At 56.2% G+C, this 26,863-nt stretch overlaps 10 protein-coding genes across 10 annotated transcripts; 7 read left to right on the plus strand and 3 right to left on the minus strand.

Annotated features, from left to right (window-relative positions):
- Nucleotides 1–1,063: 1,063 nt before the first annotated feature.
- Nucleotides 1,064–2,003, minus strand: BKA78DRAFT_179233 (uncharacterized protein). The gene has a single exon (XM_066883388.1). It carries the CDS (start codon nucleotides 1,611–1,613, stop codon nucleotides 1,125–1,127), a length of 489 nt encoding a protein of 162 aa, XP_066742136.1. The 5' UTR covers nucleotides 1,614–2,003; the 3' UTR covers nucleotides 1,064–1,124.
- BKA78DRAFT_179220 (uncharacterized protein) lies at nucleotides 1,769–2,342 on the plus strand. Its single transcript, XM_066883387.1, has one exon. It carries the CDS (start codon nucleotides 1,924–1,926, stop codon nucleotides 2,251–2,253), a length of 330 nt encoding a protein of 109 aa, XP_066742137.1. The 5' UTR covers nucleotides 1,769–1,923; the 3' UTR covers nucleotides 2,254–2,342.
- On the plus strand, nucleotides 2,092–4,232 carry BKA78DRAFT_320818 (uncharacterized protein). The gene is made up of 2 exons (XM_066888978.1): nucleotides 2,092–3,480; nucleotides 3,541–4,232. Exons 1-2 carry the CDS (start codon nucleotides 2,393–2,395, stop codon nucleotides 3,755–3,757), a joined length of 1,305 nt encoding a protein of 434 aa, XP_066742138.1. The 5' UTR covers nucleotides 2,092–2,392; the 3' UTR covers nucleotides 3,758–4,232.
- Nucleotides 4,233–5,562: 1,330 nt separating this feature from the next.
- Nucleotides 5,563–6,386, plus strand: BKA78DRAFT_355076 (uncharacterized protein; the record flags this gene model as incomplete). Its single annotated transcript, XM_066891838.1, has 3 exons — nucleotides 5,563–5,602; nucleotides 5,659–5,718; nucleotides 6,127–6,386. 3 exons carry the CDS (start codon nucleotides 5,563–5,565, stop codon nucleotides 6,384–6,386), a joined length of 360 nt encoding a protein of 119 aa, XP_066742139.1.
- Nucleotides 6,387–8,957: 2,571 nt separating this feature from the next.
- Nucleotides 8,958–9,963, plus strand: BKA78DRAFT_286149 (CoA binding domain-containing protein; the record flags this gene model as incomplete). The annotated part of the gene is made up of 2 exons (XM_066885708.1): nucleotides 8,958–9,452; nucleotides 9,548–9,963. The coding sequence occupies exons 1-2, from the start codon at nucleotides 9,338–9,340 to the stop codon at nucleotides 9,961–9,963; spliced, it is 531 nt and encodes a 176-aa protein (XP_066742140.1). The 5' UTR covers nucleotides 8,958–9,337.
- A 1,343-nt stretch (nucleotides 9,964–11,306) lies between these two features.
- BKA78DRAFT_355078 (uncharacterized protein) lies at nucleotides 11,307–12,112 on the minus strand (the record flags this gene model as incomplete). Its single annotated transcript, XM_066891839.1, has 2 exons — nucleotides 11,307–11,374; nucleotides 11,494–12,112. 2 exons carry the CDS (start codon nucleotides 12,110–12,112, stop codon nucleotides 11,307–11,309), a joined length of 687 nt encoding a protein of 228 aa, XP_066742141.1.
- Nucleotides 12,113–14,122: 2,010 nt separating this feature from the next.
- BKA78DRAFT_179510 (uncharacterized protein) lies at nucleotides 14,123–14,970 on the minus strand. The gene has a single exon (XM_066883393.1). The coding sequence runs from the start codon at nucleotides 14,844–14,846 to the stop codon at nucleotides 14,250–14,252; it is 597 nt and encodes a 198-aa protein (XP_066742142.1). The 5' UTR covers nucleotides 14,847–14,970; the 3' UTR covers nucleotides 14,123–14,249.
- A 3,557-nt stretch (nucleotides 14,971–18,527) lies between these two features.
- Nucleotides 18,528–19,166, plus strand: BKA78DRAFT_179528 (uncharacterized protein). Its single transcript, XM_066883394.1, has one exon. It carries the CDS (start codon nucleotides 18,725–18,727, stop codon nucleotides 19,106–19,108), a length of 384 nt encoding a protein of 127 aa, XP_066742143.1. The 5' UTR covers nucleotides 18,528–18,724; the 3' UTR covers nucleotides 19,109–19,166.
- A 2,678-nt stretch (nucleotides 19,167–21,844) lies between these two features.
- On the plus strand, nucleotides 21,845–23,018 carry BKA78DRAFT_320834 (uncharacterized protein). The gene is made up of 4 exons (XM_066888979.1): nucleotides 21,845–22,388; nucleotides 22,506–22,579; nucleotides 22,631–22,829; nucleotides 22,992–23,018. Exons 1-3 carry the CDS (start codon nucleotides 21,931–21,933, stop codon nucleotides 22,786–22,788), a joined length of 690 nt encoding a protein of 229 aa, XP_066742144.1. The 5' UTR covers nucleotides 21,845–21,930; the 3' UTR covers nucleotides 22,789–22,829; nucleotides 22,992–23,018.
- Nucleotides 23,019–24,260: 1,242 nt separating this feature from the next.
- On the plus strand, nucleotides 24,261–26,162 carry BKA78DRAFT_332765 (uncharacterized protein; the record flags this gene model as incomplete). Its single annotated transcript, XM_066890014.1, has 3 exons — nucleotides 24,261–24,283; nucleotides 24,321–24,518; nucleotides 24,611–26,162. The coding sequence occupies 3 exons, from the start codon at nucleotides 24,261–24,263 to the stop codon at nucleotides 26,160–26,162; spliced, it is 1,773 nt and encodes a 590-aa protein (XP_066742145.1).
- Nucleotides 26,163–26,863: the final 701 nt, after the last annotated feature.

Consider the following 26,863-nt stretch of genomic DNA (forward strand, 5'->3'; position numbering starts at 1 on the left):
CTGCCGCTGCCGCAACGGACGGCCAGACCAACAGACGAACGAACGTCGGGAGGCCTTGGGGAGGTGAGGCTATGCTGGCTGGCTGGCTGGCTGGCTGCTACCTATATGCCGCAACGAACGACGCCGCGACGAGTATGGGGAGGCTGCGTGTTGCATGGACAAGGGGGGGCTCGCGATCCGGTTGGTGGGGGTGAAAAGAGTGCGGCTCAATCAACAGCCTGTCAGCTTGTGGCAGGCAGGCAGGCAGTCGGAGAGGTCTGAGAGGTCGGTGGAGGCCTGGCCTGGCCTGGCCTGGCTAGGTAGTGGCAGGCTGTCTGTCGGCGCCGCTTGATTGCTTCACTTTGAGGTCGAATGGGAGAGGGACAGGTATGTAGGGAGTGAGTGGTGAGGGGAAGGACCAAAGACTTCTGGATGAATGTGGATCGAGGGCTGACATGGACTTGACGATGATGATGCCATGGTGTAGGAGAAATGGAGGTGTGTCGAGCGACGAGAGGGCGGGCAGCTTGAAGTGGGTGTGTTTGAATCATAGCAACGTCATTTGGGGTGGTGTTTCGGTGAGCGCTCACATTTCTGGACCTGAGCGGTGGAGGTGAGAGGGCGGAGGGACGATCGGCCATCGGCTCTCGCGCCAGCAATGTTACCCCTGGGCCTGTAAATGCGACCGAAGCGTCTCGAGCGTGAGATGGATCCATGAGGGCGAGAGTGCGGCCGAGGGGGCTTCTCACAGGCAGGGCAACCTCAGCCGTGGGGTGGGTGGGACGCACGATGATGTTGTTGCACCAACCACCAGAGGCGCCAAGCAGGATGAGGGCGCGACAAACACGGCAGCAGCCCAGCGAAACGATTCTACTCAATGCGCATCGTTACGCGGAACAGAGATTGAGCAACGTGGAAACGATGCCCAAGGCCGTCCAGATGGAGCAGCGAGAGGATTCGGTGTGCAGCGGGGCTCTTTTGCTGCTGCCGCTTGCTGCGAGGGCATCAGAACGAGGTGATTAGTTTGGCGCTGCGCCCCAATCTGCATCCGCACCGACAGCCGACGGCAGATTTGCTGGTTGCTACTACGGACAAAGGGTTGTACCGGTTGGTGTTGATGGACGGATCCAGGGTCCGGAGAGGGGTCAAGGGAAAAACGGGTCAGTTGACGCGTGGTGAGACGTCTCGAGGACGACAAAAGCTTGTGGCACTCTGGCCGCTGATTTTCGGGTGCGTAGCTCGGAACTGGCGCCTGGCATGCAAAAATTGTCGGAGAAAGTGAGCTTGCAAAGTTTTTCGCCAAAGAAGAAGCAAAGATATAGTTTTGACAGCAGGAGAAGAAGGAAACATGGACCATCTTGACAGGGCTTCCACGTTGCGGCAGTCCGTGTTAGCCGTGGGCTGGGAGCTGGGTAGTGACTAGCGAAAGAGCGGGAACGGAGGCGATAGTTTGGATGCAGGTTGTTTGATGGATCAATTCGTGATGCAGAAGTTTGCAGGTACCTCTGGCTTTCCCCGCCAATCAGGACAGGGTACGCCCCATGCTTTGTCAAGGGACAGGGAGGCTTGGTGCGGGAAAGACGATCCTTGATTGGCAGCGGAACCGGCACTGAAGACGAGGGGAACACTTCCATTGGGACCACCACGTCGCCGGCACTTATTGGTGGTTGTGTCTCACGATGCGCGTCAGCGTAATGTATGATTTGCGAGGCCCGAAGTAGGTCAGCTTATTGCGATGCATACATGTTGACAGGAGAAAGCAGTCGGAATTCATCGTCAGGCATCGCGTGATGGGTACACGGTGGAGTCGGAGAGCTGGGCACGTGGAGGCGACCCAGTGCCATTCCCCACCGGCATGCGCCAACTGCGGCTGCGGCACCGCTACGAAACCATGGACCAGCCTCCGCGACAAAGAGACGACGGCGAGTTCGCAGCAAACGTGGGATGTGCCTAGCTAGCTGTCGCGTCTGGCCAAACGGCAAACAGAGTTTTTCTCTGCGAACGTCAGCGTGGGCGCTTTCTGTGCCTGCAAGGCGTTGGCGTACAATTGGCCGGTCAGGGCTGCCAAGGGCGACAAGATCGGAGCACTCGCGCAGTCCACAAGCCGGCTTTCCTTGGTTCTGCCCTTTCTGGTTCAACGGCCCGTCCTATAACTCCATCGGTTTTGCTCTACCCAACCACCCCACTCACCTGCACTCTGCACCTGCACTGCACTCTTTCTCCAAACCTCGCGTGGCTTGCCTCGCCCCCTTCTCCCAGTCAGCCTTCGCTTAATCACCATCTGCCTGCTCCGCCACCAAATACAATATATCACATCACCTGCTCGCATGTCCTCCCGCTCTATATCCTACCCGTAGCCTCGCCAACCAACCTCCTACCTCCAACCTCGACTTCCCTTTCTCTCTTCTCCGCCATGCCCTCTACCAACATCCACTGGAAAGATGTCGACTCTCTAGTCAGCAGCGACCGAAGCCATGAGAGCTTCAGCGACGGCTCCTACAGGTCGCGCCGCCAGACGCCTCCAACCCCACATGTCCGCCCGGAAATGCCCCAGCACAGGACCTACCCACGCGTCGAAACACATCAATATCCAGAATACACGGATGCACGTGCTTCCGTCGACACTTATGCTTCGACCGAGGACGAGGATGAGCAAGACATTCTGGACGACGATTACCCGCCGTACCAGGTCCCCGAGTACCGACAAGAAGTCAACCCTTGCGACGCTGTCCCCGCAACACCAAAAGACTTTGCAGAACTGTTTCCTTCGCCAAATAGACTGTGCATACGCCATGACGACACTACCCTCGACGGCAACATGAACCTGCGCATCGATACCCAAGTCGAAACCCGGCATTCCAAGCAACTCGTGACCCTCTTCCACCTCCGCATGCACGACCTCAAGAGCCGGGATTTTTCGCTGCGTCGCTACTGCAGAGACTCTGGTCGCGAAGTGTGCCACTCGATACGAAAGTACCAGAAGCCGCCCTCGGAGCGACCGGCTCTCCAACGATCTTTTAGCAGTGCCATTGCAACCTTTCGCCACAAACCCGAGCGCAACAACTCTGCAACTGCAAGCCTCAAGCGTCAGGACTCTGGTTATGGTTCGATTAGCGCCGACAAGGAGGACCCCAACTCTAAATCGGCAAGTCAGCCCAAACGAGCCCAGGTCATCCCGACAAACACGATGAAACTCGAATTCTCCAACTACGCCCATGTCGACATCAAGCGTCGCGGCAGCGCCTCCAACAAAAGGTACGAGTTTGAGTATTGGGGTATCGACTATTCGTGGAAGCGCATCATGAAGCGAGATGGCGACTTTTGCGAGACATCATACCACCTTTTGCGCAGCGGGTCCGACCAGGCGCTTGCCCACATTGTCCCCGTCCCTCTGACCACCTCACAAGCAAGAGAGGAGGCTGCCAAGGGCGGCTGGATTCCACCGTGCTCCATGTGGCTCAGCGACGGCTCCCTAACCGGCGGTGTGTCTGACTTGGCCGAGTGAGTACCTGGTGCAACTTTCCGAATGGGCATATGCAACAAAGCTAACAAGGCAAACAGCGTCGTGGTGGCGACTGGGCTCATGACGCTTGTGGACGACAGCATCAAGAACCACTTTCACTCGAAACAGTCGACCCAGATCCACATTCCGCGCATGGGTCGGCTGAATATGGACTACGTTGGCCCAAAACGGTTGATTGACGAAGTCTTTCACCGCAACAAATCGTCGTCGGGTCGAGGGCTGAAGCCTCTGCGGCGGGCGTCGGTGGCGGCGTAACCGTTTGCTTCCTGGCGTCAAGTCATACGTTTCTCGGGGCGGACCCTTGCGGACTTTTGCATCTCCTTCTTGCACAAAACGATATTGCGTGGTTTCATTTGTTGATAGACTCATCGGCCAGTGGCGGCGGGCTCGTCGCGTCCGGCTCACGCAACCGACGAGCCACCCCTACACCGCCTCACGGCAGCGCTGCACCGTCCCGTTTTGTATACAACAGGAAGGGTGTCGTCGCATCGATCGGGCATTTTTTGGGATGGGACAGGTTTGTGATTTGCATTAGCGGTGTGGAGCACAGGATCGGGGGGGAAATTTCTTTGGAAACTTGGTAATTGGGACACACCACCATTGCTGGATATGTTTGCGCTTACATGTTCGGAGCGGAGGCAGCAATTTGCATGGGGTACAATTTCGCGATTGTTTTTTTTTTTTTTTTCTTTTTCTAGCCCAGAAGAGGGCACCCGAGAGTGGGACAGGCACGACCATCTACGAATCAAATGAGCTACGCGAGCCCACACAGAGGGCTCCGACACGACCGTTTTTGACTTTTTCGTTGTTGATTTTTTTCTTGTGCCTGTTTCTTTTTTGAGCCGTTGAGCTGCACCGGCTCGTCGCGCCGGTCCAGGGCCAAGCCGCGGTCCCAGTCCGCATCGCGCGCGGAGCAACCCCAAGCCACCCGTCCGCCCGCCCGTCGTCCCGCACAAACTTGGACTGACACTTTGACCAGCATCCCCATGTCTGTCCGACTTGTCAGTTCAACGCCGATACGTAGGTACCCGCGTCGCGTCGCCATCATTACTCACATAACCGCCTTGACATGCGGCTCATCTCAGACTCGCAGCTCCACCCAGCGCCCGACGATAGGACCACAGTCCACGCCGCGGAAGGGGAGCCCACTTGATATTCCCGATACACGGGACGCGCTGATCCTCCTCGATACGTACGCTGCCTCCCTTTGCATGGCCTCTGGGAATCGCCAACACTGCTCTCTGCCCGGATGGTCGAACACGTCGCTGTGGCTAATACACGTCGAGCCGGCCAGCTCACACCCGCATCTCCTGGCCTCTCGTCTCTCGCTCCTTGCTGAGTGGTGAGGCTAAGCTTCTCCAGATGGACGCGTCCACGCGGCAGTAAGCGGTCCATGTGTAGCGGCACGACAGGTGCAAAGAGCAAACGGGCGAGGGGACTGACATTTGGAGAAAGAAAAAAAGTGGCTTTCCGTCCAGCCCTGGCCTGCACGGAGGACTACGTTGCGTCAGCTGCGTTGGCAACGCGAAAGAAGGGAAATATCCAGTCTCATCATCATCACCAGGTCACGGCCCGGTCCACCCACTCCCGTGCCCCCGGGTCTCTCCAATGCTTCCCCCTTCCAAATCAAACACAAGACGGTCCATGATGCAACCGCCAGCAGGCTCAAATCAATGGATAGCGGCCAAGTCAACAATGTCGCGCACCGCCGCCCACCCGTCGGGGCCCAGCATGCTTGAACCACCCACTCACCGTCTCATGACTGCTGCCCCGGCTCGGCTGCCGGCTTGCTTTGCTTCAATTTTTGTCGTCTTCTGGAATAGCCCTACGGACTTTGTCATCCTCGCTGCCGCCCTCCTACTTCTGCTATAAGTACGCTCACTGCTTGCTGGACCACGTCGTGCTTCATTCCTTTCAAACAAGCTTCTGCAGTGAACTGCTCACAACATTCCAACAGTCAACCAACTTGACCGCTTCCACTCCTTCTTGTCCACTCTCTTTGTCACGCTGCTCTACTCTACTCCACTCCCACCCCCACAACTCGCCGTCCATCGAGAAAAATGTCTGCCCAACGCATCCCATGGCAAGAGAAGCTCCAGGGTACGTCTACCCACCCAGTCCCCACATCCAACTTCGTTGCTCACCCCACCGGACAGAGCAATGCCGGGCTTTGCAAGCGCCCCCTCCAATCTACAAGGAGTACTCTGACCGTCGAGGTACGTACATTTTCATGAATGACGTGACAGGGCAACAGCCGCCGCCCTGACCCTTTTTTACTTTTTTCATCTATTTTTTTGCCGTCTTATCCCCTTGAGATCTGCCATCCTTCCCTTGCCCCGGGATCATGTCGAACCCAGCGCGTTGGGACGTTCAGGTTCTTCCCCTTGCTTCCCCGGATCACCCACCATCGCCCCATTCCCACATCCCAGGCCCGGCCCAAAGCGGCAAGTGTCCAATACATGGACCACACCGCAAGTTGTCGGTCGAGCACCTGGCATCGCATCGGCACATCCGTCCCTTCCCCCAACTCCACCACACCCACACCGCATCCCACACACCCGGCGTCGTCCGAAAATTACAATTTTTGAGATGTTGCCTTACTGACGGGTTCGCCGTGACAACAGGAGGCCGCACGGCGTGGACCGTCCACGTCCACATCGGGCCCGTCCTCTTCGCCAAGGCGACGTACTGGTACGACGGCAAGTGCGCGGATAAGGCAAAGGACGACGCCGCCGAGAACATGCTCAAGCGCCTCAACGGCGCCCCCACGATGCAGGCCATTGTCAAGCAGGAGCAGGAGATGCTGATGCAGCAGCAGCAGGCGCAGCAGCAGCAGCATCAGCACCAGGCTATCAAGATGGAGCAGGTTCGCTCTGCTTGGTAGATGGCCGCCCTGCCGCCGACTGCTGCTGAGGGAGGGTGAGAGCGGACACTGCTGCGTGGAGTGGGCTTGGTGGTGGTGCTGCTCAATCAACCGCCGTCTGCTGCCTGCCTGCCTGCCCCTCCTCATCCTTCTCCTCCCCCCTCACTCCACGCCTCCCGTCCACCCCTTCCATCGGCCGCGGCCGCGTTGCGTTGCGTTGCGTGTGCCGCCCGCTCGTCGAAAGGCAAAAGCTCCAGTCCCTTTCCCTTTTCCCCGACCAATCGGCTCCCGCGGCGGCTGGCTCTCTCCTCCCTCTCCTTCCATCAGCATCTTCCAGGCGTCGTGGTGGTGGTGGGTGGGTGGCAAACTCGGATTGTCAAGTCACCTCGATCACTCACCACAGATTGCCGCCGCCGCCGCCGCCGCTTCTGCTACATACTGCAGCATCGTAATACTCCTACACCCGCATGTCTAGGCCGATATCGCCGAAGGATTCTCAATCTCTTTCCGTCAGTCATTCCGTCGTGTCCTCTTCTGGCTCTCCTCTCCCGTTTCGGCTCGACGCTCGCACACAACATCGCCTTTCCTTCTAGATCGATCGAGAGACGAAATCGGCTCAGGCTACTAACTACTATTACGAACTTTTACTCCTACATACCTTACCTCATCTAGTCAGCTACTACTACGGGCTACTATCGTCTGTCGTGCCTGTCCCTTTCCTTCCCTTCCCTTCCCTTCCCTTCCCTTCCTCTCCTTTTCCGTCCTCTCTCTCTTTCTCTCTTCCCTCTCTCTCCTTTTTCTCAATCATCGTTTTCCTCCGGTGTTGGATATGCAATTTGCGTCGGGATCCGGTCGGTGGATGGGTCGGCGATTGGTTGGGCTTCCTGATATTTTCACTTCCTTCCTTCACTCCTGCTTGCTACTCTTATTACCTGCGTCAGTCTGTCGGTCCGTCCGTCCGTCTACGATGCACTCTCTGCGCTACTTTTGTTTCGTGTTGTGGGTGTGGGTGTGTGGACTCGACTCGCCTCGACTCGACTCAGTCGTCTTGTTAATTGCATCTTGTCTTTCTTCCCTTGTTTTTGGAATGTCATAGCTGTCTGCTATCGCTTTACTGTCATATCGACACCACTAAAAGTATTGATTTGAATTAGCGATACTTGGTTACTGCTTACTACCTGCTGCCTCTCTATGCGTTGCATCTGTGTCGAAATGAGCGAGCAAGCAAGCAAATGTTCTGCTTTTCTCTTGTCGGCCTTGTGGTTATTGTCGCTTCTCCTCTTGCTGCTGATGGCACGTTGTATGGTTGATGTCATTGTACCTAGGAAACAGACAGGGCGGTGCGCGCATGCAAGGTGCGTGTGTTGGCAGTCAGTTCCTCTCGCTCGCTCCTCTCCATCTTCGTCGTCGACTCGTCGTCGCCGCGTCGTCTCCCTCCATGTGTCTGTGAGTGTGACTACTCGCTTGCGCGCTGGCCCGCCACTACGTCTGTCTACCTTCCATCCATCCTCTCCCATCGCATCCACCTCGTTTTCTCACATCCCACCTCGTCTTCTCGCATCCACCTCGTTTTCTTGCCCGCCCGCCCTACCTCATCAGTGCCTACCCACCTCCCCACCCTTCCTCCCGCTCCTACCGCAGGAGTCCTAAATGACGCGCTCACGCGCGCGCGTATACGCCCCCCTTCCCCCTCCCTCCCTCCCTCCCTTGCATCACAGCTCAACTCTATCTATCCATCCTCCTCCTCCCCACCTCAGTGAGTGCCGCGCTGCGCTGGCCAACCAGGCTTTGGTTGTCTGATAAATGGTATCTGACTAAGCTTGTTGCATACTGTGTCTGTGTGGTTGGTTGGTTGGTTGCCCCCTTGCATCGGCGCGTCGGGGAGACGAGACGAGACGGGACGGCTGGCTGGCTGGGTGTGTGTGTATGTATGTGTGTATGTATGAGGGCGAGAGAGGGAAGGGGGGATTGGATGGGTGGATAGGTGGATGGATAGGTGGATGGATAGATGGACGAACGGGCTTGTGCTGTCATTCGGGTTTCGAGAATCTCCAATCTCCGTGTTCCAGTCGATTAATGACTGGGCATGTAGGTATGTACGTAGGTAGGTGCTCGGGGAAGACGTTGGAGAGCAGCGAGCGACCTCAGCCAGCAACCTCACCCCAGCAAAAGAAACAGAAGCAAGCGCCAAAAACGTACGCGAGAAAATATGTAGGCAACCGCCGCCCGCCTCTCCTCTTCTTGCCCGTCCGTCCCCCTTATTACAGACCTACCTCGATCTACACCATATATATGCTTGGCAAAATGGAACCCCAGGAAACTTGATAAGAGTAGCCAAACAACCAGCACCTCCTCGCCAAACAGCGACCATTATCAAGCGCATCCCTGCCGTGCTTGACAGCTGGGACCATGCCGCGGGCCGCCCTCCTCTCGCTTGGTCCCCGCCGCAGCCGCGCGCACTGCTCGGCGGGTGTCTTTGGTCGGGGCGGGGCGGGGCGGACGCGGACGCGGAGGCGGAGGCGGAGGCGGGCGAGCGGCAACTATTTTGGCGCGTTGGAGGGGCAGGACTCCGGGCACGTCATGTCCATCTTTCTTTCCGAGGGCGACGACTATCTCCAACTGCCCGCTCTTCGATACGGCGGTTCAATCCAAGACTAGCTGTACCCGGATATCTGAACGACTTCTTGACTGGACGGCCTTGAGGCCAAGGAAGCAAGCAAGCAAACTTGTACAACGACTGGACATACAACGACAAGACCCGCGCGCGCCCTAGGTACGACATCGCCAGCAAGTAGTGGAAACGAACCCAACGACTTCGACCAGGACGGGGGTTAGAAGCGAATCAAAACCTCGACAAGCAGTTCACGCCTCTGCGCGCTCTTTCCTCGCCTTTGCCCGGGTCGACAAGGACCTCAACATACGAGTAAACCAACAGAGAGCAGACGACCGACGTTGATTAAGACGATAACACGATGGACGCACCCGCCGCAACGCAAGCCCTCAAGACCTTCTTCTCGTGCCCGCGCTTCGCCGTCGCGGGCGCGAGCTCGGATCCTGCCAAGTTTGGGAACAAGAGTACGTCCCCTCGTCCCCCTTCATCACCACCCCAACATATCCACCACCAACACGCCTCGTCCAAACCCACATCCAAAACTAACTAAGCCCCCCCAACCAACGCACAGTATTCTCCTGGTACCTGACGCACTCGCTCCCAGCGACGCCGCTCAACCCGCGCGCCGCCACCATCTCGGCCCTCAACAGCACACACGCAACGCTCGCCTCCCCCGCCGCGCTGCCCGCGCCCGCCGACACGGCCCTCAGCGTCGTCACGCCGCCCAAGGCTACGCTGGCGCTGCTGCGCGAGGCGCAGGCCGCCGGCGTGCGCGCCGTGTGGCTGCAGCCCGGCACGTGGGACGAGGCCGTCGAGCGGTTCGTGCTGGAGGGCGAGGGCGACGACAAGAAGGAGCCGTTCGCGGCGGCGCTCTTCGGGCACCGCTGGGGCGGCGGCGGCCACGAGGGCTGGTGCGTGCTCGTTGATGGGGAGGAGGGGTTGCGGGCGGCGGGGAGGGAGTGGGAGGGGCGGAAGGGGAGGATCTAGTGTCTGGAGAGCAGAGCAGATAAACACCTAGGCCGCGTGAGTGCAAGGAAATGGGGGGGCGGAAAGACATTAATGCAGAAATCTCCCGTTCTGTGGTTCCGGGATGCTGATACCTCCGGTCCAATTTGCCCCTGTCCTTGCCTTGGTGGGGGGACCTCAGTATGTAGCAATCGAATCGAATAGTCGACCGACTGATGACTGTGATCTAGAGCGTCGACATCTAAATCGCCGAGGCGCTGCAGCCTCCTCGTGTGCCTGCGGGTTTTGTGTTTGAAGGCCATCTATGGATAAAATGGGGGTGGGGTGGTTTGACCTTGATGATGTAACTTTGCCCCCTTTTAAAGCGTCGTCGTCGTCGTCGTCGTCGTCGTCGTCTTCGAATGATTGGCAATGGCCGCTTGCTTGCTGTCTGCTCTTCTATCCCTTCAAGCTTCTGGAACCCCAAAGCAAAGCCATATGTAGACGTACGTGCGTCTCCTCTTCTTCTCTCCTCTTCTCCCTCTCCAACCCCGAGCCCCCTCTCCCGTAGAGCAGCGCAGCGTCAAGTCAAGCGACAAAGAGGCGACTCGGACTTGGTTCACCCGGACTATATATACAACCGACCACCACCCATCAAGAATTTGCAGTTCCTGCTTACATTTAGGGATGCATGTATTATACAGGTATACGAGCCTGATTACCCCTGATCATGTACTGTAACCCCCTATGTAGCTAGACACTGGACCACCCTTCTTTTCCACCTAAGCTCTACAGCCCGCCACCTAAATAAACAAAAATAGACAGATTACGGGCTAGAGAGCACCACCACAGTCACGTAAGCGAGACCTGACGGCGATGATGATTCCCGCGCATGTCCACCACCAACCGAACTCGCCCCTTTCGACACGTTCAATGTCACCACAATCACCGGCACATATTGACCGCCTTCTGTAGTACATCATTCGACTGTCAACTCAAGACAGCTTGATCACTGGACTGTGGCGGAAAGGCGACCGGTTTGGAGAGTCTGGTCGATGCAAATTCATTCCTTTGTACTAGCCAGTCGACAGGTCCTTCATCACTAATGTAACGGTGGGTCATTGAGCGGATGCCCATTGTATTTTCTTTCCCACCTTCACCTTTCAAAATCAATAATGGCTAGTAGCGTACGGAATGTAAACTAGGGCAGACCCAATCCTCTCCTTCGCTCATGCCATTCAGTCGGCCTTCTGGAATACCAACGCTGCTGATGAGGAGAAGAACTTGCACCGATGACCCAAAACCCACGCTCACGCTCTGAGGAAAGCCCACTTTTTGCCCCGCTTCCCCAAGATCAAATGATACCGCCGATGAATACTAGGGACTCAACGAGCGAAAGTCTGCGCCAGCTGCTGCGGTTCGCGCCTCTCAGTTTCCATAGCAACGTTCGACCCTACGAAAGCACGTCAGCAAAGAGAGAAAAGAAATAAAAAAAGAAAAAACTTGGGCAGAGAGTCAAGAATCGGCGAGAGACGCACCAAGACGCATTCCAGTATACACACGCGGACAAACCCATCATCAAGGCAAATCGGGTCCAAAAGAAGGGCGGCAGAATCGAGTAACCCCTGCAAAGTCTCACGGCGTGGTAAATGCCGTCGATGAAAGTGTACCCGAGGAAAATACACATGTGCGTGTTGTAGGCCGCCCTGAAGGGGAAGGCGTCGCAGGACTGCGGGAGTCCGAGGTGCAGGAAGGCGACCACGAGCATCCAGCAGGCGACAGCTGTGTTCATGATGATATGACATTCCCGTGAAATCGGTTGAGGTGGGATGGAGACTTGTTGCTGTCTGCGCTCAAGTTGTTCGGGAGAGGAAGGAGGGAGGTGGTGAAGGAATCCCTTTTCGATGTCCATGTCCGTGATCACATTGGATTCGCGGTCGGCGTCTTTTTCGTCAGACGGGAACGCGAGGATCTTGAACAAAGCGGGAGGCGACGACGCTTTCGCAGTTCCGTCCAGCGAGGCTGCGGGCTCGGGGGTGTAGGGCGGTGGCGCTGCCATATCCGAGTCGCGGTCGACGTTGGTGGTGACCTCGACGCTGGTGTTGACTTCGATGTTGGTAGCATCTGTCTGTGGTGCTTGTTGCGTGGTCATGTGTGCGGTGCTGTCGATGTTCGAAGTTGCGTCTGTCATGATGGTGGTTCTGATGCGAGAGGTGGATATTGAGAATGTTGTTGTACGTTGTTGGCGATGAAGAGTCGAAGTAGAAGTAGTCTTTGGTGAGAATGAGAAGTGGGTGAGGAAGAGAAAGAAGAGTAAGATAGAGAGAGAGCAAGTGAGAGACAGAGAGAGTGAGCGAGAGGTACAGAGCGATGAGGACTTCAAAGGAAAGAGCGAGGATGGCGGTCTGCTGCTGCCTCGACTTCAAAGACGTAGCTTCCAGATTTTGAAGAACAGAGCGCATCATGGACACGGGAATCCCCTTGTTGCACCCTCCTTCGATATTCAAGTCACGCTCCGGGCATTCTTCCGTCTTTGCACGAAGCTCGGGGCAAAAAGCTTCAGAGGGAGGTATGATATCCCAGATCACTTCGTTTTGGCGTTTATTGAATGTTTTTCCGAGCAGGAAAAAGATAAACCTGATGATTTCATTGATTTTTAATGGCCCCTCAGATAGAGTTGATCTAGACTGATGTATCTGGACCTTTTTGACGTCACTGCCTACAGTACAAATTGGTCAAGGACGTATGTCATCGTCCAGATGCCCAAGAGCCGCAAGTCAATGTCCCGCTCCTCTTGCATTGCTAAGTCACGACAAGACTTGCAGCATTTCTGCGTATAGGCCTCAAAAGCAGCTTTCCAGTCTTCGAGGGCGGCGGGAAATATCCTTGGAGATGGACTGGCGGGCTACCATTGCTATGGCTCCCTTTGTAGGCGATCTTCGATCAGAAACAATGCCGCCTTTCCACCTGCACACCAGAATTCTTTCGGTGCTTGTAGAAAGGGTGTTCGGGAGCAGTTGGCCCCATTTATCGCGGTCGGTATCTCTTTAGACATCCGCTGCGGAAAGACCCCAGAAGCAACATGATCAGATTTTGAGAAAGGTAAGAAGCCTGTGATGTCTCGATATGCAAAGCCGACATTCTGTTCAAGAGGATGGATCATCACGTCGCTATAAAACATTTAAGATTCAAGCGCGTCCTATCTAGTTCAAACGTACATGAATGCGGTGGAAGATTCTAATTGTTTGCGCTCTGCCCACTCTCTCATTGTTTGCCATTCTCGCTGATTCTGGCCTATTCAGGCAGAGATAATTCTTCGTTTTGCTCCCATAGGTATATGTGCCTTGTGCGCCTACTCAATTATTCAAGACTTGGTTCTCGCATCATTATCATCACCAAACATACTACAAAGAGCCTAAAGAATTTTTGGAGACCCGTTCAGATGAGCCACAGTCATGGAGGAAGCGTTTGCGGAGTGATGACACAACAACCACTTGTTTGATCAAAAGTGACTTACATAGGTTGCCAGCCAGGGGGTGCTCCTTACGATGATTGAATTGATGTTGCAGAGATAATGACGCAGAGGTAGTATTGCAGCCAAGGAGAGGACACAGAGTCAAATGCGTATTTTGATGTCCGATGACTTCTTCTTTCCTCTCGACAAAAGAATGACAGCGCAAGTACCTGAAAGAGAGCCAACCAAAGCCAGCAAAGACCACTTCAGTTATTGAAAAAGAAAGGCAGGATGCGTGCGCATGGCTGACCCCAATGCTCCTCTCCAGAACCAAATGCATCCACGCATTGACCTAGGCAAGTAAGTCGCCAGCAACCAGAGCACACGGGCACGGGAGAGATAATCTCCAACAGAGCATGTGGAATGAGCACCTGGACCTCCAACAGACAGATAGCACAACACGTGCTCTCCACCCCTCCCACCTCATCTTCCCATCTCATCCATCTCCCGCATCGAATGCAACCCAACGACGCTCCCAACCCAGCCACGAGGGGAGAGCGCAGCCAAGAGATGCGCGGGGTGCTGCTCAGCCACCGACGCGATGTGCACGTTTGACGCATCCAGCTGGCCGACCCTCAGCCCCAGCAGGGCGGAGAGGAATGAGTGGTGCGTTGGATGGATCGTCCGTGGATGAGTGAGCGCCCCACGGCCTGGCTTTGCCGTTGGCTTGCGAGCTCGCCACTCCAGCGCAACCGCATTTCTCTCTACATCAAAGATGACGATGCGGGTGAAGAGAAAGAGGCTTGTAGAGCGGGCGAGCTAGTAAAAGCGTGCGTGTGTGCGTTTGTGCGGATGGGCTTGCAGGAAGCTGCGTCTACGGTATCCTACCACCGGCCGCGGTGGCCACCACCCCACACCACACACCACCAGCACCACAGCAGACATGCCTACAGCCAGACAGCCGGCGAGCAGGCGAGCACACCATTACCACCACCAAAAGCACACTGAGCGCTGCACCAACTACTGCACCTCGCGCCCGCCAGGCCAGCCTGCGCAGCGCACTGGACCCAGTGACCGCAAACCACGCATCCCGCTGCCGCGCCCATGTCTGCTTGCTTTTTCTTTCCTGGGTGGAGGAGGCAGAGGAGTAGTGCACGGCATGGTAGGCAGTGCTTTGCTTTGCTTTGCTTGGATCACGAATGTATGCAGCGGATGGGTGGGCGTCGTGTCGATGTGACCTTGCGCCTGCCGCGTGGAAACCGCGTGCAAAGGTGACATTGTCGTCTGGTAACGTGGGCGTGCTGGATACGTGGGTCTTGAAAAGAGAAAGAAAGTGTATAGGAAGCGATACCTTGGACAAAACTGTGGAAAGGACCTCAAGACTAGAGAAAGAAATCGGCTTGAAGAGACAGACGACCAGAGACAGACGAAGAGATATTGGGGTTACCATCCTGAGATCTCTAGAGTGCATCCAGTGATCACTGTTTGGCTCCAAGCCAGACGGGACTGGAGCTCGCTGACCATTTGTTTAATTACATTGCGCAGTTTAACGACAATCTTGCCCATGAATTGGACGAAGCCTGTTGTCCATAAATGACAGGAATGAGACGTCAAGGAAAAAAGAAACCGTGGTCAAAATGGTCAAAGTCGACCCTTGATTGGGAACGTTGAACATTGCCCCTTTCAGTTACCTTGACTTTAATCAAATCACCAAGTGCAATCAGTAGTGACAATAAGATGGCACTGATTGTAGCTCTAAGCGTCTACTCGGCCATCCCAAGTGGGGGTCATGCATAGCTTTTGCCCGCTTTCCATGCTGCCATCTAAACCTCACGCCATTCCAGCAGCCTGGCTGGCGCAAGCGGCCGTATAGGTGGCTGATGGGCAAGGAAGAAGGAAAGAGAGACAAAGGCAGGCTGCTGTTGCAGCAGCAAGGCGGAGCCAAGTCAGCAGTAGACAGACACCTGTGAATCACCCGGTCCTGACAGCCATGACATGACCACCTCCACAGCAAGAAGCATGCAAGAGCTACAGGCTTGCAGAATTGCAGGCAACCGGGTCGACAAGGCATCGACGGCAATCTCAGCAGGTGTCCATTCGGAAGGCAAAGACCAACTGCACACGCAGCAGTGACGCCCTGCTGCAGACCCCATCGGCGCTAGGTCCGTCCGCTCGAGCCGGCCAAGCACACAGCCAGTCGCTTTGGCCAGATCGACACGGCTGAGTCTGGCTTATGGACGTGATGGTTGGTTCCTTTTCTCAATGGGCGCCCAGGCCTCTCTTGCCTCATCCTGCTCGGTGGTCGAACAAGGCAACGGGTTACGGGCGTCAGACGAGACGAGACAGAGCGCCGGCGAGATGGGCATAGGCCAGTCGAATAGAGCGCGGTGAATGGTCCCGATTCCAAGATTTGACTGACGGTGTAAAGACGCTAGCAACGCGACTAGCTACCAAAAATAAGGGGAAGGAGGCCAGCTCGCGCCCCCGTCTGATGGCGTGGCACGAAGGAAACAGGGAGACAGACTAGTGGATGGTTGGCTCTGGATGAAAAGGGAATTTTAGTAAAGCGTTCACGCGCGCGCACGATGACAGATTGATGGGTGTGATGAGAGCCAGTCCATGGCCCAACGTGTGTCTTCTCTGTTCCTTTTTACCTTGACCGGAACAAGGCCCCCGGATCAGGTTTTGGATGATCAGAGTTGGTATGCAGGCGTGATTCGGTCAGCAACGAGGATTTCCCGTTGCCTCGGTTTGAGAGCATCGTTTCTGTCCAGGGCATCCGGAAACCAAGTCAGGTGGGTGATGTGCTGCACGAGAGCAAAGGCTGCGTGCAGTAGTGGCCTTTGAACCTGTTTGGTCGCGCATCCGCTCAAGCCTTACCGCTCTGTCGTGGCAGCGTTTTTAAGGAGAGGTTCGAGTGTCGTGGTCCAGTCCAAGTCATCCAGCAGAGATCCGGCCGCGGCCATGTCTTTTCCTCCAAATCGTACTGTTGCCTTGCATCTGCGGCACATGGACATCGTCATCAATCGGCTGCCTTCTTTGATCGTGAGTAGTTTGTGGTCTGCGGCCCGATGGCCCCCAACCTGAGAAACCAAGGTGATATCAGCCAGCAAAGAGACTTAGTAAAGGGACTCGACCAAGCAGAGAGCTTGATCGAAATCAAGCTGGTACAGCACAGCCCCTTTGCAATAATGACGGGCACCGAATACGGAACCGGTAGCGAAATGGCACTCTGGAAGCTCGGGTCGCGACGGATGTGTTTGTCTGTTGCGGTAAGCGGATCAGTCCATCACTTGCAGCGAGTTTAGATCACCTGCTTTGTCTTTCGAAACAACATAGAAGCCCATCATCACTCCTCAGAGGATCATCAAGTCGCTTTGATCTCAAGGAAGGTAGGTCCTCCCGGCCGCGGGTCCATGACAGAAGATGGTTGGCCCGTCGCGGCTGTCGTGATCCCCACGCTGGCTGACTGGACACTGGTTGGAGCCTTGCACGGCCAGTGTGGCGTGTAGGTAGACCGCAATCCTACTGTGGATCTTGTGTACCCAGTGCGTGCATTTTCTTTGTGGTTTCTAAGCCCATTGCGTGCAGGCGCGGCCGACAGTAGCAGTGGCGGCGACAGAGTGCGCGTGCACGAGCACGAGCAAGGTCCGTCTACCTTCCTGCAGGGCAATTTGGGAGCACACGCGCGCGCTGGCCATCCCGTTCACAAGCACATCTGGCCAAACAAAGTCCCGGTGGGCTGTCACGCTCGGTGATGTTGGTCCAGTTTGCATGCTGATTGATCTTCGGAGGCCGAGGCAACTCGGCAGACACGTCTCGTTGATATTTTGAGAAACTGACGGAGACACCACGGCCACAAGCCGAGCAGTTTTCTTCAGGGAAGCTACACCTGTCGAACTTGTGTCTGAATCCTCGATAAGGTCATACTATGTACAGCAGGCGGAAGCAAGCGCACCAAGGGGATAGGTGCGAGCGTGAAGAATCTGGAGGTACTGCCGGCGGGTACAACGGGTTTGTACGGTGTTGGATTGCCCGCGTATCATTGCACGGGCCATGTGTTCGCCTTTTGTCGCAGCAACGCGGATTCGATGAACACAGGTTGCGTGATGGCAGGCGGGATCAATTGAGCCCCGTGGAGAAGTAGGCGGTGCAACGCCTAATGATGCGCAGTGAGAGAGCTGTATGCTCGAGTCTTGCTCAGCATTGATAGATAATAGGCAGATAGGGATGCGAATTGCCTGCATCGTATGATGGTGATGACGAGGGCGAAGGTGATGCTCGCAGACCGGAGATTTCCGCAGGCTGACGCCCTGTCTCAAGGAATCTTTTTGGAAAAGGAATTCCACGAAGAATTTTGATGTGCATGCATCCCTCAAAGGCTGCATCCACAGGCGTCAGTTGGCAGGCATTCACGCCCGGCTCATGTTCAAAGGCTTCGCGCGCTCGCGCGCTAATTCTGGACAACGCTTTCGGTGTTGCCGCGATGCTATATTAGCAGTCTGCTAGTGCCAGGGTGCGACTCCACAAGCCTCACGGCGTAGTGCGATGCGGAGGATCGACAGCGAGTCCCAGGGATTGATGCGTCAGCCGTCTTTGTGCGAGAAGTCGGTCTTGATAGATATCGTCATGTGGCTGCGGCGGGTCGACGGGCAACGGACCGTTTGCCCAAGCTGGGGGAGACCCCCGAAAGGTAAGCTAGTCGCTGGAGCGCGCCTTCAAAGACCTGAAAAAGGGCCGGGTAACGTGCAAAGGCTAAGAACGCCTCTTTTGCACCTTGACCAGACGAGAGAAGGGCAGGTCAGTTGCTCAGGTGCAACTTGTTTTCTCGCTACCAACCGCACGGTAGGGGCAAAGCCACGGTAGCAGCAAACTCCAAATCTGGCAGCTAAAGTGGTGAGATATTATTTCTGCTCGCCAGGTTCTTCTCCCAAGCAACTCCCGCCTCGACCAGCTTGACAGTCGTTTGGACAGGTTCCGCATTTGGAATCGCCGTACATGACTGTCCCTTGGGCGCTGGCTGCCGGAAACCGTACACTGCTTGCTGCATCAGCTCACGAGACGATCAAAACCAGGGAACGGAACCAGTGCCAGTGGCAAGGCTCAAGTTCCTCTTGCACCCTTACGGGAGACGAACCGGTGTCCTGGCTAGTACTGAGTGTTTGTGTGGTTGATATGTGTGGTTTAAGCTTCGGAAGTCGTACGGAGATCTTCTGTGCGAGTCCCTTTGAGACTGACTGCATCTCGTCGCAGTCTTCTGGGGGACTTTGTGAGATGACCACTTCAACGGCCCGTCGGATTGATTAGCGACCCGACTGTTTCAGAGCCTGCCTGGGGAAGTTGCGTAGCATGTCGTTGGGGCCAGTGCTGTTTACAGTACACTTGGCTTTGACACACTCTCCAGTGTTATCCCATGACAGCGCAACGCTCGTTCCCAAAAGGCACCCGTCAATTAGCCGCGGGCTGCTTTGCCTGGGGGAAGGATTCCAAATTGCAATCAAAAGCGTCTACCCTCGCCACCAGATGCATTGCGCAATGACACGCCTGGACAACCACGGGGGTCATGCGAACGCCGACGCTTCCGCACCCATTGGAAAAGCTTCAACGGCGAACGATCAGCCAAACTCCGCCGGTCCCGGAGTTGCTGTCGATGCCGATGACGACGGTCAATTCGAGCGTCAGTCGGGGCCTCCGAGACAAAAACGGCCTATCGGGGCCGACGACGCCAATTGAATCTATTCTGAATCGAGAGACTCGAAGAGAGGTTGCCGCTTATCGCAGCTAAGAGGCTGACACTTGTCTTTGAACTCGAATCCGGCCCGGACCGCTGGGACGACGTTTTTCGAGGCATCACACCCTCATATCATCCTGAACGGCGCAAGCCCAATCAGCGGGGATGGCGCCAATCCTTCTGTGCAACTGTGAGGTCACTAATCGGAGAATTGAGGGCGGTCCAGCCTCATCTGTGTTGCCCGGGGTCTGAGCGGCAAGTGGTTCGATGTTCAACGCGCCTGAAACCGCAGCAGCGGACCTACACTGTCGGGACAGACATCATGTGGACCGCCCAATGGCGGCTCGCCCGTCTGGCCGAAGCATTATGGAATCAAATGCATGGAGCCAGAGGTCGGGGGAGGTAAGTTGCAGTTCCCACTTCCCGCGGCCCTCATCTCAACCCTCGCTCCAATGAGGGCTTTTACGGAAGGCTGCAGTTCGTACGGGGGCAGCCTCTGGGTTTCCTGCATCTTAGCTTGGAACGGCCAGCCTTATTGGTGTCAGCACCACGGAAAACTCGTCGATTCGGCGAGCGAGCCAAGCCATCCGCTGCAGTTGAAGCCTCAACAAGTCGAGCGCCAGCACCTGTGCCCTGATCGTCCGTAACCAGCAGCAGCAGGCAGGCTCATGGCATGAGGTTTGAGCCAGGCACATGGCAGGGTCCGTCAGACGACGTCCAAATCAGGCTTTGGAGACGGGGACGCACTTGGACTGGGACCGCGGCTCGCTCCCGTAGAGTCGCATCAGATGACTTGTTTTTTGATGACTTTTTATTTTATTTTTTTTGGAGCGGCATTCCAGGTGGAGGAAGAGCAGACAGCCTCGGGTAGCAAGAGACGTGTCGTTTCGCTGGGACATGGGGCTGCAACTGATCAAGGCAGGCGAGTCAATCAGATTCCAGCATCGAAGCGCTCAGTCGTCATGTAAGGAATGAGCAGGCTTGCCGCATCCGGGAGCGAGGTTTCAATAGCCAGCATGGCAACGTGGGCTCCACATGCGCAAAGAGGCTGCTAAAGACGATCCGTACCAGCGTGGACCGGACGGGCGGCATGGAAAGCGAGGAATGTCGGCCGCGTGGCTGTAATGCCCAGGCGGAAGTAGTGTAGTTAGTGGCAGGCATGGCAGCTGGCAGCAAAGGGCGCGGAGAGCGAAGGAAGGGATGAGAAGCGGCGGCGAGGGAGGGTGTGCGTGTGCGTGTGCGTGTTCGTGTGGGTGTGGAAAGCTGGTGTTGGTGTTTGTTGCTGGGCTGCCCAGGGCAGGAAGAGGCTAGTCTTCCCTCGCTAGACTCTTCCCGCCCGCACTCCGCCGCTCGGCAGACACCCACACTGCTGCACGTCACCTCCAACCTACCTACCAACCAGTCTTCCCCAGCTTCCACTCGTCATTCCAGCTCGGCAACCAAGCCCTATCCACCGTCATCGCTACCTACTCTCTCGGCCAGCAAGCCCTCGGCCGGCGTCATGCGGCGGGCCCGTCAGCAGCCCTCAGGAGGTGGCGGGCCAGCTTTGTCGTCGTGGTGGTGGTGTTGATGGAGCGTTGCTTTGTCTGTTTCTGCGCCTTTGTTTGGTCGCTACTTGGGTTGCTTGCTTGCTGCTTGCTTGATTGCTCGCTTGCTACTCTACCGGGACATACTCTACCACCTTGCCTGGGCCCGTCATTTTACCATACCCTGGACAAAATGACCATACTCCTACAGTTCCATACGGACCTGCCGACTACTGCGCGCTCTCCCTTTCCAGGATTCGGATCATGGTGGAGCCTCTAACCCACAACGGCCCCCATGCCCCGACCCCCCGCCACATCCAGCAGCCAACCGTCGCCCTCTCACCGGCCCTGTCTGCCCCCTCCCCGGAGAATTGCTCTGACGGTCAGATCTCGCTGACCATCCTGCCGCAGAGGAATTTCAAAGAAGAACCCTGCTCACACTCATTCCATGCCCGAAAGAGGAAAAGGCGGTGGCGCGCTGCCTCTCCCAGCGAAGAGACTTTGTGACAGGTAACGGTCGTCCCCATGTTTTTTTTTTTTTTCCTTTCTCATTGCCCGTCACGCTCCCTCCATTAATTTCTCTTTCTTTTTCTTTCTTTCTTTCTTCTGTCTTTTGGCCTCGGCCTCCAAAATAAACTGCCCACGTTGCCCTTGGCTTTCCCCTGAACTGGTTCATCTCAAACCTGACAATGCAAACACCATCGATGGTACCCTCGAAGACCACCGTCGTTTGGCTTGCTCTGGTCAAGGCGTGACTTGCTCCAACGCGGCAGCCGGGCCGCAAGGAAGCGCGCGGCCGTACGACAAAGGCAGGCCGGGCTTGGCTGGTTACCGATACAGTGCTGACAATGCCAGCGGCTTTCATGCGCAGCCAATACTTTCCCTGCGCGGATCACTCTGGCCAGGATGACATGCAGCTCCGCAGATTTGCTTGCATTGGTTATTGTTAGGGGCGCGGCGGGCCATGAAACATGCGGGCGCCCGGTCGCAAAGGATTCGAACGTTCCTGCGTGCGAGATTTGAAAATTGAACCGCGATGGCGATCAGGTGGGTCCTCCGCGCTTCGCAAGGAATGCAAGCATGCGTGGGCTAGAGACAGTGGCAGAGGTGCCTCCCAGCTGTGCCTTGGCCCCGGGGCCGTGAATTCCTCCCTGGCTTCGGCGACGTAGATAGACCGATTTGGGCCACACCCGCTGCTGCAGCTTGCCCGGGCCAATGCTACCGTGGTGGTGCTAGGGAATAGAAAATGGTCTGAGCAGTCTGAGCCTGGTCAAGGACGAATCTCTTTGGGGCTGACCATGATCCAGCGTACAGCCTGCCTAGGTACATATTTTCTGCTTTTGGCCAATCCACCGCTCCATCCCCGTAGCCTTACCACTGTTGTATCCATCCACAGCTCTGTACTTTTCCTTCACCACCGTTGCAGGTCCAAAAAAATTGTCCGATCACCCTCACTTGTCTGTGGTCATAGGCTTCTTGTCGGTGCCCTTTTCCTTCATCTTCATTGCAGACCCATCTCTGTTCATTTTCCTTGGATTGCTTCTCTTTCCCTGCCTCACGAGGTACCCGAGGCACTTCTCTCGTCCCATATATCACGGGGCTCGACCAAGCCGCGACGGCCGTCACACAAACGGCTCCCCCCGACGCACCTCTGGTCGAGGTATATCAGCGCCATTTCAACTTTTTCCTCCCCGAGGCTTCGAGTCCAGCAACTCCTCATCATCGCCAAATCCATCAAGGACGGGAATACGGCAAGGTGAGTTGCCATCGAGGCAGGTCAATGGCAGCAGGACGCCCCTCTTCTCCCCCACAGGCTCCTCTGCACACCGTCATCGGCGCGTCTTGCAGATCACACTGACAGTGGCACGTCCAGAATTGACAACGGATCGAACGAGGTTGAAGCCATCCCTGACGCCACTCAATTTTTGGCTGCAGGTCAAGAACCTGGTAAGTTGAGCCTCGAACCGGTACAGTTGTAAACAGGCTGACGCGCAACAGGTGAGATCAGATCTCACCGCTGGTGCGAGAGAGCAAGGAACGCAGACGGTGGCCAATCGCCCAGCAAGAGGTTGACGCCGGGTCGGGTGTCCCGAAAGAAAAAGCAAAGCAGCAAACCCACCAAAGGGGGCAGTTGGGAGTGGATCACGGTCCTGTGATCTCGAGACCCGTTTCGTCTGGATTGACCACACCGCATTGCCGATTCTTTTTTCTTAGACGCCCTCGCCGCCTGGGTTGTGGAAAAGACGAGTGTTTTGCAAAAGCAACAACCGTCGAGGTCAACCGAGAGCCGCCTCCTTATTTTTCCCACTCCGTCGGTCGTCGAGGATCGCTACAGGCCAAAGCATCCCCGGGCCACAGACTGACGTCTGCTCCACCGCTGCCAGACGACAAACGGCAAGCGCATCGACGCGCTCGGGCCAAGATCCTCCGGTCCGCGCCAGCACCCGCCGCCTCCGACCAAGTCGCTCCACCGCGCGCAAAACACCCGACGACCTTCAACCAACGCTCCAGTGAGCAACCCTCAGAACACAACCACAGCGACAGACATTGGTGGAAAGGAAGCCATTGGGAGGAGAAGTCCAGAAATCTACATGTGCGCAGCTGCAATCATGAACCAAGGTCAGTCAATCTTTTATTCTCCGCACCTCTCTTTCGCCCTCTCGTACCTGGCGCCTGGGTCGCAGCCCACGTCGAGCGGCATTGGTCGGCCTCTGCAGCCAGCGCTGCCTCGTTGCGCGCGCGCCTCTCAGAGCGCCAATGGGTGTTGTATTTATGGTTTCAGCTCGTCGAACGCGCTCTACACTACACACATGCTCTCTCTGCCCGGCTCGTTTTTGGCACCCGACTCGGCAGCGACCGTGTAACGGCAGGCTGGCCGTCGTCCTTCTCCTTTGCCCACCCCCAGACGGCGGTCAATGTCGCGCAGCTTCTCTGTTTTCGTCCCACGTCCTGCTTGACAAGCGCTGTTTTGGAGTGATTGGCTGACAGTCTTGACCAGCAGTTATTCAACCCCTCCCAGGGGCGCTGTACCCTCTATCGTCGGAGCAAGAGTGCATCGAGCATGCAAATCATCCCTCTTATGCAGGAGGAGGTGGTGGTGGAGGAGGGGTGGCGGACCCGCTTCGGCGTGACGAAGCGCTGAACCACTCAGAGACGGGCTTACTTCCAAGTCGTTACATGCCACACCGTTCCGCCCCGGCACATGATGGACAGTAAGTGGTTCTTTTCATTGGAGCTCAGCATCCCACGCCTCTTCTTCCTTGTTCCGCAACACTGCTTGGCCCCCAGTCTCATTTCCGGCCCTGCTGGTCACTGGCTGCCTGCCCCCCCGAGGGGTCGCTGCCCGTGGCCTTGAGGATGCCTCCGGAGCCACACTCATCTTCAGGCGCCCGAACAAACACGTCGTCATGCCTAGCATCATTCTCGTCGCACCTGTCCCAAGCACTCGGTAGACTGGCCCTCCCAGCAGCGTGGTTGTCACATTGATCACACGACAACCCTGGGCCGTGTCATCCTCTGGCTGCTGTTAAGACTGTTAACTAAAAGTGTGCCACCTCTTGTGGTTACACATCTCAGCCTTCCCACACTTTATGTCCATGGTCGCTATCGTTTGCGTGTAATCTACAAGATGGCTGACTGCGAATGGTTCATGTAGATTTCGGACAGGGTCTGGCATCTCCGACTCCAGCTCAGGCTCCATCTCAACCAGCCCGAGGTCGACCGCCTCGTCCACCATCTACTCCCACACGTTCTCTCCTGGTCTTTACCAACAACCTCCGCTGTCTCAATTCGCCAACTCCTCGAGCCAAATCGGCTTCCCTTCGGGTTACTCCCAGCCGCCCTTTGGAATGTCCAGCATCCCGCAGGCCCGTCGCATGTCATCAATGTGAGTTTTTGAATTTCGCTTCCGTCCGTGGCTTAGCTGGTAGCCGCAAACACCAGGTCAAGGACGGGTGACAGCTGACAGATGAACCGCAGTACCGATCACTCGCAATCAGGCATGTTACCTCCGACGCGATCACCGGGAATGGGCAATCCAGTGTCACCATCCATGAGTGCGACCGCGCGGGAAAACTACACCACGTCAACACCTCATTTGAATAGGCACATCACCTCTCCTCGGCATTCCGAGTCTGGACCCAGCAGAGGTTCTTATACCTCCATGCCCGAGACGCCCAGAAGCGTCCTCCACCCAGGCGGCGCGCTCCCTCTCACGTCTCCCAGCCAGATCGCGTACGGCAACTCTGGAGCAAACATGCTTCCATATCAGACTCACCACGAGGCGCGAGCAACGCCGGAAACGCCCCCTTTTTCCTCTCAAGAGACGTTTCACGAAATCGTCAGCGATGGCCAATCCATCACCCCTCAGCTGGACTGCAAGATTGAAAAAGGCTTCTTCTACTCGACGGACCAGACCTGGACTTGCTACCGCAGAAATTACTTTGCTGTACAGTGCTCCTACACTCTCAACCCTCACATCTCCAACGCTCGGCTGTACTTGAACCGAGGTTCCAGACAAGAGCAAATCCAAGCCTTGGCTGTGACTCTTTCAGCAGCAGTCGATGGTCCGACTGGAAAGCCAATCGAGCTGGTCCAGCATACACCAAAGCGAGACAAGGGCCCCCAGAACCCCATCAAGATGGAAAAAATAAATCCTGTGCCTCCAGGAAAGACGCAGAGCGACCCTCACACGTACTCGCTCAACTTCTCCCATACCGCAGCTTCCGTCGCCCCTCCGTATCTGCCACTCCAGCAAGACGGCGACCAGACCTACTCACCCGCTGGACATTCGACGAGCAACTACCAACATTTGTTTGAGCGTATCCAATTCAAGTCCGCGACCGCGAACAACGGCAAGCGAAGAGCTCAGCAGCAGTACTACCATCTCATTGTGGAACTCTACGCCGATGTTCGTCGCACAGCCGACGAAGCTCCAGACTGGGTTCGCGTGGCACAACGCGTCTCTGCCGCTGTAGTTGTCCGCGGACGGTCTCCAAGTCACTACCAAAACGAAGGCCCACACAGCGCTGGTGCCTCCCGTGGTGGAGGTACTGGCAGCGGAGCCGGCGGTCCTGGCCATGGCGCTTATGGCAGTGCCGGTGGTCCTGCAAGGGGCAGTCTTGGGGGCGCTGGCATGGGCTTGTTGGGCAGCAGTGGGCTGAGTGGCCAAGTCTACGGCCGTGGAAACCAGTACCCACTGGATCCTAGTCCCATTGGCAATCACTCCGTCAGCTCGGCCAGCTCCGTCAGTGGTGGTCCGATTGAAGGGCTGGTCAGCGAGGGCGCCATGATGGACGACGAAGACAGAAAGAACATTGACAGCTACCACGGCTACCAATACTATCCAGGTGCAATGGCTGAGGCTGGACTGCCGCTGGGAGTCAAGTCAGACTATGATTCGAAGGCTCGCGTAAAGATGGAGTACTCGGACAACGGCATCCCTTCCACCATCGCAGGCGGCTGCCGCACGTTTCAAGGATTCAGCACGAGCCGGGGAATATACCCAGACATGAGCGCAACGGGCTATTGAGCCATTGTCCGACCTCTGGATTCCAATAACGGCCGATTTCATTGACTTTCAAGAAGTTTCGATTCCCCTGCGACAGCATGATATCCTCCCCTCGAAGCATAATTTTCACCACCTTCTCACGTCCTCTCCGCCGTCCCACCACAAGCTCCTCTCCAGGACTACGTTGTTGGCATTGCCGGCGTTTCGGTGTCACGGGCTGGTTCTCCACGGAAGCAGCCAGGAACGAAAATGGAATGTGTCTACGACACTACGATATCATGGGATTCCCCGAGAAGACTCAGCGGCGTACACATGGACACTCATTCGGTTCTTTTCTTCTGCCAAAGGCGTTGACGCCCAAGGATCTACTGCGTAAAAAGCATGGAGCCCTCGGGACAAGTCTTTAATACTTTCCTTCTGCTTTTTTGCAATGTTTAGTCACTCTCTTTGCCTTGAACGAAACGCTACGATCACTCCTCGTGCACGCAGTACTGCGAGTGCATTTGAAACTCGGCGTCATCTGGCAGAGACCTTCTCTTTCAAACTTCAGTGTGCTTCTTTTTTTGCTTTTCTCCAACTACCAAAGAACTCAACTCCTGCTCGGGCCTTTCCACCACACTCCCCGGCTCGCAGAAGGCAGCTCACCGCTTCCTTGGTAAATGGCCAGGTAATCGATCGGCAGGCGTAACGGATTGACAATGATTCAAAAAACATGGGGACCG

Source organism: Phyllosticta capitalensis (genome assembly GCF_038381095.1).
Source record: "Phyllosticta capitalensis strain CBS 128856 chromosome Unknown BKA78scaffold_8, whole genome shotgun sequence".
NCBI classification, from domain to species: domain Eukaryota; kingdom Fungi; phylum Ascomycota; class Dothideomycetes; order Botryosphaeriales; family Phyllostictaceae; genus Phyllosticta; species Phyllosticta capitalensis.

Coding starts and splice junctions, on each gene's coding strand:
- BKA78DRAFT_320818 (XM_066888978.1), top strand. CDS start 2,393: ATGCCCTCTACCAACATCCACTGGAAAGATGTCGACTCTCTAGTCAGC. Junction 3,481..3,540: donor GGTGTGTCTGACTTGGCCGA/GTGAGTACCTGG, acceptor CAAGGCAAACAG/CGTCGTGGTGGCGACTGGGC.
- BKA78DRAFT_179220 (XM_066883387.1), top strand. CDS start 1,924: ATGTGCCTAGCTAGCTGTCGCGTCTGGCCAAACGGCAAACAGAGTTTT.
- BKA78DRAFT_179528 (XM_066883394.1), top strand. CDS start 18,725: ATGTCGTTGGGGCCAGTGCTGTTTACAGTACACTTGGCTTTGACACAC.
- BKA78DRAFT_320834 (XM_066888979.1), top strand. CDS start 21,931: ATGATCCAGCGTACAGCCTGCCTAGGTACATATTTTCTGCTTTTGGCC. Junction 22,389..22,505: donor AAGGACGGGAATACGGCAAG/GTGAGTTGCCAT, acceptor TGGCACGTCCAG/AATTGACAACGGATCGAACG. Junction 22,580..22,630: donor GGCTGCAGGTCAAGAACCTG/GTAAGTTGAGCC, acceptor GACGCGCAACAG/GTGAGATCAGATCTCACCGC.
- BKA78DRAFT_179510 (XM_066883393.1), bottom strand. CDS start 14,846: ATGCACTCTAGAGATCTCAGGATGGTAACCCCAATATCTCTTCGTCTG.
- BKA78DRAFT_179233 (XM_066883388.1), bottom strand. CDS start 1,613: ATGGAAGTGTTCCCCTCGTCTTCAGTGCCGGTTCCGCTGCCAATCAAG.